General features: G+C 46.5%; 3 protein-coding genes across 7 annotated transcripts in view; 1 reads left to right on the plus strand and 2 right to left on the minus strand.

Annotated features, from left to right (window-relative positions):
* The window catches only part of NDUFAF3 (NADH:ubiquinone oxidoreductase complex assembly factor 3), a 1,561-nt gene extending 577 nt beyond the window's left edge, over positions 1–984 (plus strand). Inside the window, exons 2-5 of the mRNA XM_077777361.1 lie at positions 29–221; positions 379–445; positions 539–639; positions 720–984. Coding sequence (XP_077633487.1) covers positions 29–221; positions 379–445; positions 539–639; positions 720–836 — 478 coding nt within the window. The 3' untranslated portion in view covers positions 837–984. The remainder of the gene's footprint in view (positions 1–28; positions 222–378; positions 446–538; positions 640–719) is intronic.
* A 574-nt stretch (positions 985–1,558) lies between these two features.
* IMPDH2 (inosine monophosphate dehydrogenase 2) lies at positions 1,559–6,629 on the minus strand. 2 transcript variants are annotated; one of them, XM_077777183.1, is made up of 15 exons: positions 6,453–6,629; positions 5,959–6,007; positions 5,640–5,741; positions 5,270–5,344; positions 4,747–4,953; positions 4,154–4,241; positions 3,881–4,080; positions 3,709–3,799; positions 3,521–3,616; positions 3,172–3,243; positions 2,372–2,515; positions 2,140–2,284; positions 1,898–2,041; positions 1,735–1,818; positions 1,559–1,635 (listed from the first exon to the last, which is right to left on the minus strand). In XM_077777183.1, the coding sequence occupies exons 1-15, from the start codon at positions 6,548–6,550 to the stop codon at positions 1,614–1,616; spliced, it is 1,617 nt and encodes a 538-aa protein (XP_077633309.1). In that variant the 5' UTR covers positions 6,551–6,629; the 3' UTR covers positions 1,559–1,613. The 2 variants fall into 2 exon arrangements, with proteins under 2 accessions (XP_077633309.1, XP_077633310.1); XM_077777184.1 differs by lacking the exon at positions 3,172–3,243 and having other exon boundaries at positions 6,453–6,627.
* A 271-nt stretch (positions 6,630–6,900) lies between these two features.
* The window catches only part of QRICH1 (glutamine rich 1), a 52,461-nt gene continuing 42,561 nt past the window's right edge, over positions 6,901–16,800 (minus strand). For all 4 annotated transcript variants that reach the window (XM_077777182.1, XM_077777179.1, XM_077777180.1 and 1 more), the window contains 4 exons: positions 10,174–10,282; positions 9,664–9,815; positions 9,253–9,343; positions 6,901–7,839 (listed from right to left, as the gene is read on the minus strand). In XM_077777182.1, coding sequence (XP_077633308.1) covers positions 7,647–7,839; positions 9,253–9,343; positions 9,664–9,815; positions 10,174–10,282 — 545 coding nt within the window. In that variant the 3' untranslated portion in view covers positions 6,901–7,646. The remainder of the gene's footprint in view (positions 7,840–9,252; positions 9,344–9,663; positions 9,816–10,173; positions 10,283–16,800) is intronic.

Consider the following 16,800-nt stretch of genomic DNA (forward strand, 5'->3'; position numbering starts at 1 on the left):
CCTAGAACCTGAGCATACCCCTCTGCAGGACCCCAAGGCGAGGGCATCGGCTCACGCCAGCTGACGATGAGCTGTATCAGCGGACGCACATCTCTCTGCTGCAACGCGAGTCCCCGCAATTCATGTATATCGACAGCTACAGCAACCGCGGCTTCATGGTCAACGGCAATCGTGTGTTTGGGCCCTGCGCGCTGCTCCCGCACTCGGTGGTGCAGTGGAACGTGAGCAGTGAGGAAGTAGAGGGCCAGAGTCCCAGCCCTGTCCCCTGATTCTGTCCCTGACAAACTTGGCTTTTCCTTTGCCCCTTTGTGGAGCAGGTAAGGGCTCTGTGGGGAAAACTGCGCAAACTTGTACGTAATTTGCCTCCTCCCAACACAGGTAGGAACTCACCAGGACATCACCGAAGAAAGCTTCTCTCTCTTCTGGTTGCTGGAGCCGAGAATAGGTAGGACGGTTGAGGTGCTTCCAGCCCCAGCAAACCACCCCGCTCTAGCCCCCCAACCGACCCGCCGTGGCTTAATCATGGCTCTTTCCCTAGAGATTGTTGTGGTGGGCACTGGAGACCGAACTGAACGGCTGCAACCCCAGGTGATGCAAGCCATGAGGCAGCGGGGCATCGCCGTGGAAGTGCAGGACACGGTAAGTCCTGCCACTTGGGAGTGCTGAGCAGGGCCCAGGGCTTATCCCTAGCCAAGCTGATGCAGGCTTTCTCTTTGCAGCCCAATGCCTGTGCCACTTTCAACTTCCTGTGTCATGAAGGCCGAGTGACAGGAGCCGCCCTTATCCCTCCACCTGGAGGGACTGTGCTCACAACTTTGGCACAACCTGCAGAATGAGCCGCCAGGAACTGACCTAACCTGTCCAGGAGGGCAGTGGCGCTTTTGCAGTGCGCAGGGGTTTCCAGCGCTTTCACTAGCCCCTCCCCTTTGGCATTGTAACACTTGTCTTTCTTGCCAGCAAGTTAATAATTTAATCCACATCTTCCATTTTGTTCTAGTGTACCGCTGGTGAGGAGCTACTTGGCTCATTGGGCTTTTGGGGGGGATAGGTTGCAAAAAAAAACACAAGGGATCACCTTTTTATCTAGGCTGCTTATCTCTTCAGAGGTAGGAAGCATATAGGCACCTGTTCCAAACTGCAAATTTAACTACTTGCTCACGTGCATATTTGAGGAGAACCTCAGTGCTTTCTCCCCAAGGTCCCGTGGAGACTCAGGTTAAGGAATACATTTGTGGATCTCAACCTAGTCCCATGTGGCCAAGCAGGAGGCCCTGTGGGTGCCAGTCCAAAGCTCCCATGGACTGTTCCATGACCTGTCCTAAGCAGCCATAATGTGAGACTGCATTCTTCTGAGCCAGAGCTGGCCAGACTCATCTTGTGAGCAGCCTCAGGAGGGACTTTTTGAATCAAGAACTAGTTCCTCCTTTCAGATCCAAGAAGTATCCTGACCTTAGCATCTGAGGCTTTTTCCCCGTAAATGAGAGTGTTGTGTTTGTGTGCATCTGTGATAGTGACAGCTGCAGAGCCACAGCTGTCGACCTCAAAGATAAGACACTGCTTTTTTTTCCCCAAACTTTTATTGAAAAACCAAGGGAGTATGCCATATGCCTTTTTCAGAAAAGCCTCTTCTCATACCTGTAAGCAGAATAACAAGCTGTGAGGTGGGGCAGGAGGAAGGCACAGCAGAAACCTCTGCCTCAAACTTAGATGGGTACAAAAGGGCCGGTCACTTACGAATGGAGGCTGTGGACACCACCTTCCACCTGAGCTGAAGATGTTCTCTTCTCAAACTTGAGTTCTCCAGAATACATCATGGCTCTGAAGAGGGACAGATGTCAGGTGTGAGTAGCTGGCCCTCAACCAGCCCCTCTACCCATGTTCCAGCTCCCAAGCTTACCGGACTTGGGTCAGACTCTTGGCACCAATGTCTTGGCAGGAGTGCTGGATGCCAGCGATCAGGTAGGGGACAAATTTGTGGATGGACCCTTTGTCCTGCACAGCCCCAGACACCCCCTGAGCCACCTTGATTTTGTCAGCTTCACTATAGGAAGAGGCAGAACAACACAGGCAAGGTCAAAACATAGATTAGGCTGTCAGTACAAGGCTGTCAGCACAGGATAACCGACCTTCCTGTCCCACCTGAAATATCGGTTCTGGCTGCTGAGATGCTTGTCCATAGCATCAAGAGAACCCATACCACGATATTTCTTTAGCCGGATTCCATCGGAGAAGAAGTACTCGCCAGGGGCCTCAGTAGTAGCAGCCAAGAGGGAGCCCATCATAACTATGGAGAGAGAGGAGTGCTGGGGGCAGACTCTTGAGTGGCATTAGGGAAGGAATCCCACCAGACTCCCTAGGTTCTGGGCCTCACCTGTGGAGGCCCCAAGGGCCAGGGCTTTCGCGATGTGGCCCACATTTTGGATTCCTCCATCAGCAATAACAGGAACACCAAAGCGCCGTGCATATTCTGACACCTTGTACACTGCTGTTGCTTGGGGCCTCCCGCAGGCCAGCACTATTGAGAGGAATAGATGGGTGGATGGAATTAATGGGGATAGACAAGGGGCCCTGTGGCCATAACTCAGCACCTAGGAGCTCTCAGCTACAGCTGCACCAAGACTGCAGCTTGGCCAAGAAAGAGTCATGTCTGGGATGGCTGCTGCCCCATCTGCCTTGAACAGTACAAACAGCTGTGACGGCCTCCACTCAATCCTGCATGTGCACGTGCATGTGTGCATGGCCCAGGGCAGCCTCAGGCACATGCAGTCAGCAGCCGGGAAAAGCCCCACCCAACTGGTATCAAGTGGAGGTAGGGGTTCACCGTGCAGTTAGTAACCCAGAGGCCCACCCCTTCCTGTGTGGTTGGCACCTCGGGCAAGATGAGGGCAGTGGTCATGTGGAACAAAGAGTGGCTTTGCTGGTCCATGAGCTGTGCCTACTGTACGCATTGTGGGCAGACTAGGGCCTACCTGGGGAAGGAGGTCCTGCCTTATGAGCACCCCGGGAAGAGGAGGGAACTGTGTTCTCCAGCAGCCCCCAAAACCATGGTCTGTCATTCAGTTTGCCCTGCCCACCCATCAGCACCACAAACCCCGGGAGCTACAGCTACAGTCAACCAAGCAGCCGGGCAGTGGGCAGCTGGGCCGGGCCAGTGGGCCGGGCTGGACTTACTATAGCAGCCCGTGACAGTAGAAGGGCATTTGGGGCTGTGGGACTTTATGTCTGGAGGGATCTTGGGAGCCACTAAATAAAACAAACAGACCAGAGTTTAGAGAGGGTGCAGAGCAGGAGCAAGGAGGCCAGGCTGGGCGAGGATTGGGGGTGGGAGGGAGTGGCAGGTGAGGAATGATGAGCTCGTCTTCCAGCATGTCACCCATCCAAGGGGCCCATCTGGCCCTGGGGCTGCCCCTATTGGAAGACTCCATATAGTTCTCGCAAGAACGCTTGGCTCCAGGCCATCTGGGACTAAGGACCCTGCTGACGCCAGGATCTCTGAGGGCCCTGGTGAAGCATTTCCTACCTTCCTGGGTAATGCAGATGGAGCCACTGCCCATGCCCACCCGCAGGGCATCTACGCCAGCATCAATGAGGTTCTTGGCCTGAGCAGCTGTGACCACTGCAACAGGGAAAAGCTTGTGTGAAGGTCTAAGTGGGAGCTTAGCTCCCCTACTCTTGCCCCACATCCTTCAGTGCCCAGTCTTGCCTCACCATTGCCTCCAATAACTTGGAGACTGGGGTATTTCTCTTTGATGTACTTGATCATGTTGATCTGGAAGATTGAGTTTCCCTGGGAAGAGTCCTGGGACAGGGAGAAAGTCCCAGTGAGACTGGTATTACAGCTGCCCCTACCACCCCCCACCCTGCCTGTGCAATAGCTCACCAAAACCACTACGTCCACACCAGCCTGGGCTAGCAAGTCCAGCCGATACTTGTCATCTTCATGAGTGCCAATGGCTGCTCCACATAGCAGCTGCTTCTTGGCATCTTTGGAGGCCAGTGGGTAATCCCGATTCTTCTTCAGGTCTGTCCGGGCAATGATGGCTACCAGTTCATCATCTTCATTTACAATGGGTAACTTTCCTGGAAGTAGGGTAAATACATAAATCAGAACCCTGGTCTTTGGTTCCAGAACCTTCCCACCTCTAGCACTCACCTTTCTTGCTGCGCTGCAGTATTTCGTTTGCTTCCTTCAATGTGACGCCTGCAGGAGCTACCACCAAGTCTTCCCTCTTTGTCATGATCTAGCAGTGAGGGGGTCTGTGAGAAAGGGCCAGAGACCAGACCTCCCAACAGACCCTGGCCTAATACAAGAGGGAGGTTCCAAAGATGACCACAATCACACATTTGTACCCAAACTACCCTCCTCAAGTGAACCCGACAGTCTGTGCAGCAATATAGTGGCAGGAATGAAAATTCAGTAGAAAGAACATGGTACACAGAGCCTCCTGTTACATAGTGGAGAAAGAAGAGCCATGCCAGAGCAATGACAAGAACGTTAGAAGAGGAGGTTGAAACTGATCCTTGAGCATGACCTGCACATTGGGAGTAGCAAACATTTGGGTACCTTGAGAGCCTCTGGTGGGGAAGAGATCCAGGAACCCCATGAAGGGATCAGTAACTTGGCTGGGCATTCATCTTTCCTGGACTGCAGAGGCCCCCCGAGATGCCATTCAGGCAAATGATGCCATTCTAGTGTCTTAAGCCTTGGCCACTAGAGCTTGGCCTTGCTTAGTCAATAGCACCTACCTCTTCCAAAAGCCGGTTATGCTCCTCCTCCTTGAGAAAATCAATGTCCCTTGAGGAAATGATGCCCACCAGGCGGCTTCCCATCCGTCCAGTATCGGTGATTGGGATACCACAGAAACCATGCCGGGCTTTGGCTTCAAACACATCCCGCACTCGATCCTTGGGGCTGAGGACCACAGGGTCTGTGATGAATCCCTGCTCATATTTCTGGAAGAGATGGCGAGAAAAAAACACTTCTGAACCACCTTTACCAGTCTGAAGCCCAGGGTCTGTGCAAACTTCCCCCTCTGGCAGTGCCAGAGAACCAAATCACAACTCAAATTCAGGGATGGGAAACATGGGTGGGCTGTAGGTACTGTCCACCTGGTCCTCTTCTGTTGCCTAAGGACAAAGGGTCTCCTATTCTCAGGAACTGAACCCCAAAGTGGGGAAAAAGATCAGGAGAATACATTCCCCACTCCCACCCCACTCCACCTCAATGCGATTCCCAGGAGTTCTTGACCACTATCCTTGCCCTTCTGACCTTCACTTTCCGAACTTCGTTGGCTTGGAATTCCGGTGTACAGTTGTGGTGGATGAAGCCAATACCACCTGTAAGCTGCACAATAAACAGAAGACTGTGAAAAAGTGACAAAGAGGGGCGCCTGGGTGGCTCAGCTGGTGAAGCATCTGACTTCAGCTCAGGTCATGATCTCGCGGGTTGACAGGTTTGAGCACTGTGTAGAGCTCTCTGCTGTCAGCAGGGAGCCCACTTTGGATTTTATGACCCCTCTGTCTCTGCCCCTTCCCCACTCGTTCTCTCAAAAATACACTTAATAAGTGGCATGACTCTGTATGCTTTTGGGGAAGAGTGTGAGGCCCCTGCTGCTGTCCTTACACCCCGTCATGCTCACCGCCATTGCTATGGCCATGCCAGCCTCTGTGACTGTGTCCATGGGGGAGGAAACCAGTGGGGTCTTCAGAGTGATCTTTTTGGTCAGAGCAGAAGTCAGGTCCTGAGGAGATACAGCCAGGTAATGTGGGAAAACACCTCATATGCCTCAGTGTGGTGGCAGGTCCCATAAATCAGGTGCCTTGCATGACATGCATCCCAATCAGACTATTCTATAGACTCCACCCCCAAGCCCAATTTGGTATGGTAGCTGAGAGACCAGGGCAAAGAAGTACCTTACCAAACTTGAGGTTCAGGACCCAATTTCTGGCCATACTCACCACCTGGTCTGCAGTGAAGTCGATGTACCCGGGGAGAATAAGAAAGTCACTATGGGGAAGGGGAATGAATTGGGAGTAAGGCTCAGGTTTAGGGCAGTTTAAGATTCCATCCCCACAGATCATGTCAAAGGCATTTGGGCCTAGAGGGCACTGACCTAGCCCGTGTCATAGTAAGGGAAGACAAAATCACAAGGTGGAGATGTAAATAGGGGACCTTTTCTGCCACCTAGCTGTCATCAGAGACCCTGGCACACTGACAACTCCATGTGCCGACAGAATGGAGCTTCTGGCCTGAAATCCCAAGCACTGCCAAGATGCCTCCTCCATTCCGCCCCACATTAGATACACCAAACAGAACCCCAGGGATGGTGGGGGACTTTCCGCAACCTGCCCCCAAGCCCGAGTCCAAGCCGGTCCAGTGGAAAACCCCACCCGGCCTCCCACCGCAGCGCGCCACCCCTCTCCTCGCCCAGGTGAGCCTGGTAGGCCCGCACTTGTAGGTGAGGCCATCCCCGCAGTTGAACAGCTGCTGTGCCGTAAGCCCGTCGTCTGGCACGTAGGACGTGCCCCCGCTAATCAGGTAGTCGGCCATAGCCAGCACCAGGCAAAGCCGCGTGTGTCCGAAGACCGCGCCGCAGAGGCCTCAGCCGTCTGGGCCGCGCCAATATAAACCCGCCGATATCGTCATTCCGCCCTGTACGTCACTGACGTCAGGACGCAGTGCGAGCAGGCGGAGCCTATGCGCCTCCCGGGCGGGGCTATCGAAGGAGCGCATGCGCACAGCACGCCCTCGGACGCCCTGGGGCTTGTAGCTATAGAGTTGGGTGTTCCCGTGGCAGCCCCCTCCCGCAGGACCTTGACCCATTCAATTAGCAGGCAAAGCTTTGCTTCCACTGGCCCGCCAGGATCCTCCCAAATAAAGAGGCGATGTTCACTAGCATGTTGAAAAGACGTGCTTGTCATTCTTAATAAACAACTAGATTAAGAATACATAAGAGAAACAGAGTGGTATCTTTATATGATACACAAGTGTATGTTACAAGAATTCCATCAGGCACAGGAGCCTCAGGTTTAAGGCCTCAATGTTAGGCCAAAAAAAAAAAAAAAAAAAAGCATGGAAAAGTTTTTACTTTAACATCTAAAATGTCACTTGTCATAAAGGAGGGTGTAATAGAAATTGTCTTTAATAAACCATAATTGAAGTTCCCCTCATTTTCCTTCCATTAGGATGCTAGGTTTATGTCTGAGCATGAAGAAAGAAAAAGACCGTGGCTCCCCTGTGGTCAGCGACGTCTGCCAGTCAAGAGTGGAAGCCAGCTGGGGAGATTCCCTGGAGGGTCCATCCATCACTAATTCCATCTTTCTGGAGTAAGGGAACGGCCACATTTCTCCTAGCAGTCCAAGCCCTTTCCCCAGGCCCAAGACAAAAAAGAAAAAGCCAGCCAGCCACTTTCTAGGACATCTGGCATTCAGGAAACCCAGCGACCCCATGGGCTGAGGAATCTGCTGCAGATTTACGGGGACGCACAGGAGGCAAAGTTTCCTTTTACATTTTAAACAGAAGCAGTCTGAAAGGCTTCATAACTACACCAATAAAAAAAAAGAAAAAATGGAGGCCTCTTCTTTAGTGTGAAAGTCTGTCCATTTTTTTTCCTGGATCATCTCCCTTGCACCATGGATTAGGCATCTCAGTGCATGGTGCTTGCGTTGGCCACTGCAATGGCCTCCTGAATTTCTCGTATCACCAGGATCCGAGTCAGCATCTGTCCCATCTGCTCTCTGCTGATAGGCTGGACCGAGTACCAGATTGGGCTATTGGGGGCCACCACTGGCTCGGGCGTCAGATAAAAGGTGTCATTCCGGCCTTTCACACTCTGGGGGCTGAAAAATATATCAGTAAAAGCTGGGTAAAACCACAATAGTCTCAACCCTCCCACATTGGAATCTATTGGACAGATGCTGTCTGCAAAAGTTGGGAAGACAACAGCTCATGGAGGTATGGTGTCATAGCTACTGAATTCCATGCAGCCAACATACATATCTCTAGGACTTCCTTTGGGGCTACTGCAAATGCCAGTAATAGTCTACTTCCCATATCTCTAACTAACCATATGCCTAAGGATGCAGGGGTTCATCTACTTGAGTCCAACTACATCCCACTTGGAACCAATTTCACCACCTACATCTCCAAGTCTTTGCCCATGTTTTTTTTCTCTACCCAATCCATTGACAATTCCTAAATTTTACCTAAGGGACTCACTCTATCTGCCTTCTCAGCTTGGCTAAGATGCTGGGGGACTCTTACTTGGGCTCACACTCTATCCCTTCAATGTTTTGCTATACTTAATAGCACATGTCACCATCTAAACAGTTAACATTCACCCATCCACTCAAGATTTATCAAAGGGCCACTGTGTGCCAGGTCTTCACTAGGAGCTGGTGTTCAAGAAATGAGTAAAATTCAAGACTCCCCATCTTATAGAGCTTATAGATTAAGAGAGACAGTCAACAAACAGTTACATAAATACACACAAAATGAAAATCAGTGATAAATGCTACAAAGGAAAGAGCACAGAAGAAAAGGTAGGGAATCTGGAAATACTACCCTAATAAAGCTGCTCTGAGAAGAGGGATGGATAGGAGCCAACTAGCCAAATATAGAGGGCCCAATGCGGGGTGGGGGAGGCCTACCCAACAGGGAAAATTTCTATGTTGAGGCCTGGGGGTATGGAGAGCATGATGTGCTTGAGTGGAGAGAAGCCACCATGGCTAGAGAGTCAAGAGCTACATGGACATGAGATTAGCAAGGGAAGTGTATGAAAGGCCTTGCTGGCAACATTAGGATTACTCTTTCTCTATATAATAAACTAAAACCACTGAAGGTTTTAATCTAAGTAACATGTTAAGATCTAGAACACAGAAAGATAATTCTAGCAACGCTGTAAAGATGACATGTGAAACTGCACGGGCAAGAGAACAAAAGCAAAGGAAACGAATGCCTTCTAGATTGATGTTGCTAGTGACAAAGGTCAAGGACAGGAAGATGTTAGGCTATGCTCTGTGATGGAAACCGCCTCTCTGTACTTTCCTCCCTTTACCTTCCTTCCCTTCTCCAAGACAGGGGACCATATAAAATTACAATGCTGGTCATTCCACATGCTGCAGTAAGGTTGCTTCTCTATTTCGGAAGTGTGTATTTACTCTCGGTTTGGGGCTAAAGAATGCCTTTGTACACAGGTACAGTGCACACACGCACACACACACAGTCCCCCGGCCACCATAAAGCTTCCTCACCATTTAAAGAGGTAGAAATCGTAGAGCTTGATGGGACATCTCAGTGGATTCTCTGGATTTTCCGTCTGCTCTGCATACATGTCATCTGTAACTACAAAACACACCCCCAGCACCTGAGACATGGAATCAGACTGCTTTAGTTCAGGCCCAGATCAGGAACCTTAGGCTTCTAGCCATCCCAACTAGACTTACTGAGAGGAAAAAGGGTGTGAGGCATGAAGGGAAAGTATGAAAGGAACAAGCAGCAATAATTTCTTGGGCATCTCTGCTTCTAGAAGAGTTTGAAGTTTCTGGCTGGGGAGAAGGGAATGGAGAACTCTTGTCCAGCAAATCCCAACCTTCTCACTAATCACTAGCCCCCGGGCACAAGAGCAGGGCAGGATAAATTGCACCTGTTTCTGTAGCCCCTACCTTTCTGGCCAGTCTGGTGTATCCCAAGTGCCTTCAGGTACCGAATACTCGTGCTTTTATCCTTAGGATTAGAGGGGTTCTTCTTTGTCTGTCGCAAAACCTTGGAGAAGGCCAGCTTCATGTGCTGGTCCACTGTCTTCAACAGGAAGTATCTGCACCACAAGTGAAAGCAAGGCAAAGGGAAGGGTGCCAGGAGGAGACCATGACTTACCCTCTGCCATCAGTGTCTTGGAGGAGCCGATGCGCACACTCCCAGGATCTGGGCAGGCCCACACCCAAAAACACTGTCTAGTGGAGGAACCATATCAAGACTGATGGCAGGGGTCTGGCAAAGCTGTCTGCCTCACTGGTCACCATACAAATGTAGCCAAATGGGGTCGAAGGCTTTCAGTAGCCTAAAGGCTCTCAAATCTGTGTCACAGGAATTCCTATGTCTATCTGGATAGTTTTCACCCTCTTCACTGGGCAGATGCCAGCAGTGGCTAAGCATGGAGCTTCTAGAACACTTACTTGGTGTTAAAGAACATGAGGGTGGTCAGCAGGGTGGAAGGGGAGTGAGCCCCGAGCTGCTTGCACTCCCACAGCATCTCCTCAGTCACGTGGCTGGGCAGGACATAGCCTAGGAGGAATAGAGTACTGCTACAACAAGACGATGGCAGAAGGGCCCTCAGAGGTGCAGGATGGGAAGTGGGAGGCACAAGGACCACATAGGAGTATAAGTTTACCAGAAAAATCTCCCTAGGGAACGGCAGAATCACCTGGGAGCTTGTTAAAACACAAATGCCTGGGTCTCAACCCAAGTTTCTGGGTTGGGACCTAATAATGTGCATTTCTAATAAGTTCCTGAGAACCACTGCTCTATAGGATTCTTACCTGACATTAATTCTTCCTCTAATCCAAGATTAAAATTGGGCAAAAGAATATAGTGAAAACCCCAAAACTATAAATCAAACTCTGCATATATGCATACTTCTCTAGAAAGAGGGTATAGAGCTTTCATCATATTTTCAAAGGTGTGAAGGGCCCAAACAACTGGTATGTATGTCCTTGCAAAACTACTCATATTTTCCACCTCTAAAAAGCAGGCTCATTCTCATCCCCTGTCTAGATAAAGGAGAGAATGATATTCAGAGCTATTTTAGGGTTCCCCCACAGGGCAGGTTGTACCTTAAGATGCTGGTTCATAAGCAAACTGACAACTGGGCAGGGGCAAAGGACAATGTTTGATGAAAAGCCCTGTGCAGCCAGGTCTACACCAATGGCAGATGACACTTGGGTTGATCACTAAGCCCCTATCATGTGTTCATTCAACAGTCAATGTACCAGTGTTTATGCGCCAGGCACCGAGGCCCTGGTGAAACAGCATTCTCCTGCAGGAGTTTCAGGATTCTCTAGGCAGGCAGTAAGGATGCCACCTCCCAGAAGTAGGTAAAGAAATATTCTGCCCAACACACTCCTCTTCTCTGCTCTTGCCAAAGCTGGTCCTCTAAGTCCATAAGTGCACTCCCATACCTTTCAGGCTGCCGTTACTCTTCTATTTTGTGGCCCATTAGCAGTAAGATAAGCTTCCCTGCCCTCAAACATATCTGAAGCAGATGAGTGGCACAAGACAGCCCTCTTTGGGAAAGGCCAGAGCTAGAAGTGGTCCTACATATACCTTAGCATGGACTATTTTCTTTGGGTTCACTTCACTCTGCCAACTGGTGGCGTCTCCTAGCTTAACCCACTTTTTTTTTTTTTTAATGTTTATTTTTGAGAGAGAGAAAGAGAGTGTAAGTGGGAAAGGGGCAGAGAGAGAGGGAAACACAGAATCCGAAGCAGGCTTCAGGCTCTGAGCTGTCAGTACAGGTCCCGACGCAGGTCACGAACCCACAGACCATGAAATCAGGACCTGAGCCAAAGTCAGACACTCCACCAGTTGAGCTACTCAGGCACCCCTACCCACTTCTTAACACAACTTAAAGTGAACTTTAGTAGTGTCTAAAAACCAGGACTCCTGGCATAGGAGAAGGGAGATGCAGAGACATCATATAAAAGCCTTACAGTTCTGAATCTGAACTGCATGTATCAAAATGACCAATTTCATATTTTTTTTTGGTTCTGCCCACTGAAGGCCTAGAAACAATGACCAATCCAGGACCAATGAACACCCCTATGCTACTTAAAATATCATCTACCACTAAAAGGAACCAGGTTCCATGCTGACCTGACCAATTCCACACTGAGACAGAAAATAAAAACTGTACAAGATGAGCATAGAATATTTGAAAAATCAGAAATCAAGGAAGTGGGGCCATGTCAAAAGAACTTTTTAAAAGCCAATTTAAAGAGACTCCAAATGGCCAAAGATGAAACAATATGCACATTAAAAAAGATTAACTGCAATGGAGTAAACCATATTAAATATATTTAAAGCCATTAGTTTGCAAGGATTCTTTAAAAAGTGAACTGGTCATCAATGGATGAAACCAGTGAACCAACTCATTACTATAAAAACTGCTAAACAAAGGAGGAGAAACAAGCCCTTATGCTGCTTCTGCTATAAAATCCATTACCTATATACTGCTAGGCATTCAAAGAGTGGTCAAGGGAAAGTTGTGCTTTATATTTTAGCTAATATGGAAGTAGAAATAATATCAGAATACCAGTGTTTATAACTCCTAATGAATTAATGGATCCAGACATTATGGGTATCAGATGGAAGTATATAACCCTATCTATGATGTCACCTTACCAAAAAGAACCCAAAATTCAAAACCCATCAATGAAGTCTTTATCTGCAACATTTACACTTATGTAAATATAGGAAACCGAAAACTATACTTAACTACAATATCAGAATGTAATCAGACTGTCAATTTAAAAGGCTTTCTTCTGTAAATAAATTACCAAAAAAAAAAAAAAAAGAAAGAAAAGAATTAAGGAAATCAAGGGGAAAATTAAAAATACTAAAAGACATACCAGCATTTTCAATGTGTGGACCTTATTTGGACCTTGACTCAAATAAAACAAAGTCATTTTTGACACATTATAAATTTGAACAAAGTGTAGATTTTTAGGACATTATGGAATTATCTTTTTTTTTTTTTTTTCCTAGTAAGGGCATCATTATATGTCAAGCATACTAAATATAATATTTATGAATAAAGTATCTAGAAATTACTTCAAAATAATATGGGAGGGGAAAAAATAGGTGGTGTACCTATGACACAAGATTTGCCATAGAAAATAGTTACATGGGAGCGTCTATTTACTTTTTATATATGCTTAACATGTCCACAATGCAATTTTTATTTTTTTTAATTTTTCAAAACATTTATTTATTTTTGAAAGACAGAGAGACAGAGCGTGAGGAGGGGAGGGGCAGAGAAAGAGGGAGACCCAGAATCTGAAGCAGGTTTCAGGCTCTAGGAGCTGTCAGCACAAAGCCCGATTCAGGGCTCGAACTCACAAACCACGATATCATGACCTGAGCCAAAGTCGGATGCTTAACTGACTGAGACACCCAGGTGCCCCAGCAATCCAATTTTTAAAAAGCAAGCTTTTGGGCGCCTGGGTGGCTTGGTCGGTTAAGCATCCAACTTCGGCTCAGGTCATGATATCGTGATTTGTGAGTTCGAGCCCCACACTGGGCTCTGTTGACAGCTCAGAGCTTGGAGCCTGCTTCAGATTCTGGGTCTCCCTCTCTCTCCACCCCTCCCATGCTCATGCTCTGTCTCTCAATAATAAAATAAAATTATTAAAAAAAAAAAAAAGCAAGCTTTGCATAGCCACATTTGGCTTGAAAATTTGCAAATCATGTAGAGTGATTCACTTATTTGGTTTCTGTTGTAATGATAGTCCCTCAGAAAAGCTTCCCTCCTAATGCCTTTAACACTTTCCATTCCCTTGTGCTTGGTTCTTCAAGCCACTTAATCATATATACGGTCTCCCCCTATTAGCTTGTAAGGTCTACTTTTTTCATTATATTATCTACACCTGGAATGCTGCGTGGCACATAATAGGCATGGAAAACATATTTGTTTAAAGAAAAATTTTTTTTAGGGGTGCCTGGGTGGCTCAGTCAGTTAAGTGTCCAACTCTTCAGGTCAGGTCATGATCTCATGATTTATGAGTTCGAGCCTAGTACCTGGCTGTTCTGTCAGTGCAGAGCCTGCTTGGGATTCTTTCCTCTCTCTGCCTGGGCCCACCGAGTTCGTGTGCACTCTCTCTCAAAATAAAAAATTTAAAAAAATTTTTAAAAGTTAAGCATGTAACTATGTGGTGATGGATGTTAACTAAACTAGATCATTATGCAAAATCTACACATATCACTACACTGTATACCTAAAACTAATATTACACTTTATGTCAACTGTATCTCAATTATTTTTAATTTTAAAATTCCTTAGATGTTTTTAATGTAAAAATAAATAAAGATAAAAAACAAATGGCAAAGCCAGGATTAAAACTCAGATATTCATGTGAATAGAAACTTTTCAATTAATTTGGGTAAGTATTTATAAGGAGGACAACTAACTGATGGATCATAAGGTAAGAAAATGTTTACTTAAAAAATGTATTTTTTTAATGTTTATTTTTAAAATGTTTGTTTATTTTTGAGAGACAGAGAAAGAGAATAGGGGAGGAGTAGACAGACAGGGAGACACAGAATCCGAAGCAGGTCCGGGCTCTGAGCTCTCAGCACAGAGCCCGATGCAGGGCTTGAACCCACGAGCAGTGAAGTCATGACCGGGGCTGAGGTCAGATGCTTAACCCACTGAGCCACCCAGGTGCCCCCAATGTTTATTTTTGGGGAAGAGGGGGAAGAGAGGGGAGAGAGAGAGGACAGAGGGGGGGGAGGGAGAGGGAGAGGGAGAGAGAGAGAGACAGAGAGAGAGAGGGAGAGAGAGAAAGAGGGAGAGAGAGAGAGAGCGAGAAGGGCAGAGAAGAGGGGGACAGAGGAACTGAAGCAGGCTCCACACTGGTAACAGAGAGCCCGATATGGGGCTTGAACCCATGAGCCTTGAGATCATGACCTGAGCTAAAGTTGGACACTTAACCAACTGAGGCACCCAGGCACCCCAGAAAATATTTACTTAAAAAAAAAAAAAAGCCAAAATGCTTATAAAGGGATTGTACCATTCTGCATTCCCACCAGCAATGAATGAGCATTCTTGTGTTCCCTAGCCAGCATTTCGGGCTGCCACTGTTTGTGATTTTAGCCATTCTAATATGTGTACAGTGGTATCTCATTTTAATTTGTAGTTTCCTGATGATACCTAATGATAAGCATCTTCATATACTTATCTGCCACCTGTATATCTTCTTTGGTGAGGAATCTGTTCAGATTTCTCCCCACCCCTTTTTTTGGTTCAGGTTGTTTTTTTCTTGTCGAGTGTTAAGAGTTCTTTGTATATTCTGGATACCAGTTCTTTATCAGGTATGTGTTTTGCAAAGATTTTCTCCGAGTTTGTGGCTTGTCTTTCATTCTTTTAACAGTGCCTTTAACAGAGCGTAAGTTTTTAATTTTAATGAAGTCCAACTTATCAATTATTTTCTTTCATGGATTGTGTTTTTTGGTGGAATATCCAAAAAGTTACCATCAAACCCAAGGTCATCTAGATTTTCTCCTACGTTATCCTCTACGAGTTTTATAGTTTTGTGTTTTACACTTAGGTCTATGACCCATTTTGAGTTAATTTTGTAGAAGGTGTAAGGTCTGCATCTAGATTCATTTTTTGGTATGAGGATGTCCCGTTGTTCCAGGACCATTTGTTGAAATGACTATTCTTTCTCCACTGAACTGCCTTTACTCTTTTGTTAAAGACCAGTTGGTTATATTTGTTTGACACTATTTCTGAGCTTTCTATTCTGTTGAATTGATTTGTCTATTCTTTCACCAAAAACCTACACACAATGTTTATAACAGCTTTATTCATAATTGCCAAAACTTGGAAGCAACGAAGATGTCCTTTGATAGGTGAATGTATAAATAAATACTGTGTGGTACATTCATACAATGGTATATTACTCATGGCAGGAAAAATAAATGAGCTAGTAAGCCACAAAAAGACACAGAGGAACATTAAATGTACATTGCTAAGTGAAAGAAATGAATCTGAAATAGCTACATTCTGAATTATTCCACCTATGTGACCTTCTGGAAAAGGCAAAACTATGGAGACAGTGAAAAGACCAGTGATTGCAGAGATCTGGGGAAGAAGGGAATAAACAGGTGGAGCACAGAGGATGTTAGGGCCCTGAAACTTGTGTATGATCGTAGATACATGTCATTATACATTTGTTGAAACCCACAGAATGTACAACAGGAGTGAACCTTAATGTAAACTATGGACTTTAGTTAATAATAAGGTGTCAATATTGATTGATCAATTATAACAAATATATCACATGAATACAAGATACTAAATAACAGAGTTAAGTGTGTGCAAGGGAATATATGGAAATTCTCTACCTCCTAATTTTTTCTGTAAATCTAAAAGTGCACTAAAAAGATAAAAATTTAAAAAAAAAAAAAACCAAATACCTCAGACATTCTATTGTTAAGACTCTTGTTCTTTCAGGAGTTTTATGGATAAAGCAAAAATTATGTTCTATATAGGTAGAACACATGTTCACACATATGGGAAAAATGCAGTATGTAACATGAGCAACCTACAGGAAAGAGTTCATAATTCTTAAATTTTGCAATGATTCTAATTTTAATCAATAAATTTTAATTTTTTTAATGCTTTATTTATTTTTGAGGGGGGGGGAGAGAGAGACAGACAGACTGCGAGCGGGCAGGGGAGGGGCTAATAGACACGGAGACACAGAATCCAAAGCAGGCTCCAGGTTCTGAGCTGTCAGCACAGAGCCCAATGCAGGGCTTGTACTCATGAACTGTAAGATCATGACCTGTGTCGAAGTCGGACACTTAACCGGCTGAGCCACCAGGTGTCCCAATAAATTTTAATTAAAACAAAGAGAAGAGTAACAACCCAAGGTTCTGCATGTCCCCGGTATCCTGGCCACACTACGACCAGTGGGTTCTGTCTGGTGTGCAGTGTCCCTTCCATATCAGGCCAAGGAGCACAGAAGTTGATGCTGGTGCCAAGGATTTATAGCCTCCTCACCCACATGCTGTGTGCTCAC

Source organism: Crocuta crocuta, unplaced genomic scaffold, assembly GCF_008692635.1.
Source record: "Crocuta crocuta isolate KB4526 unplaced genomic scaffold, BGI_CrCroc_1.0 scaffold77, whole genome shotgun sequence".
NCBI classification, from domain to species: Eukaryota; Metazoa; Chordata; class Mammalia; order Carnivora; family Hyaenidae; genus Crocuta; species Crocuta crocuta.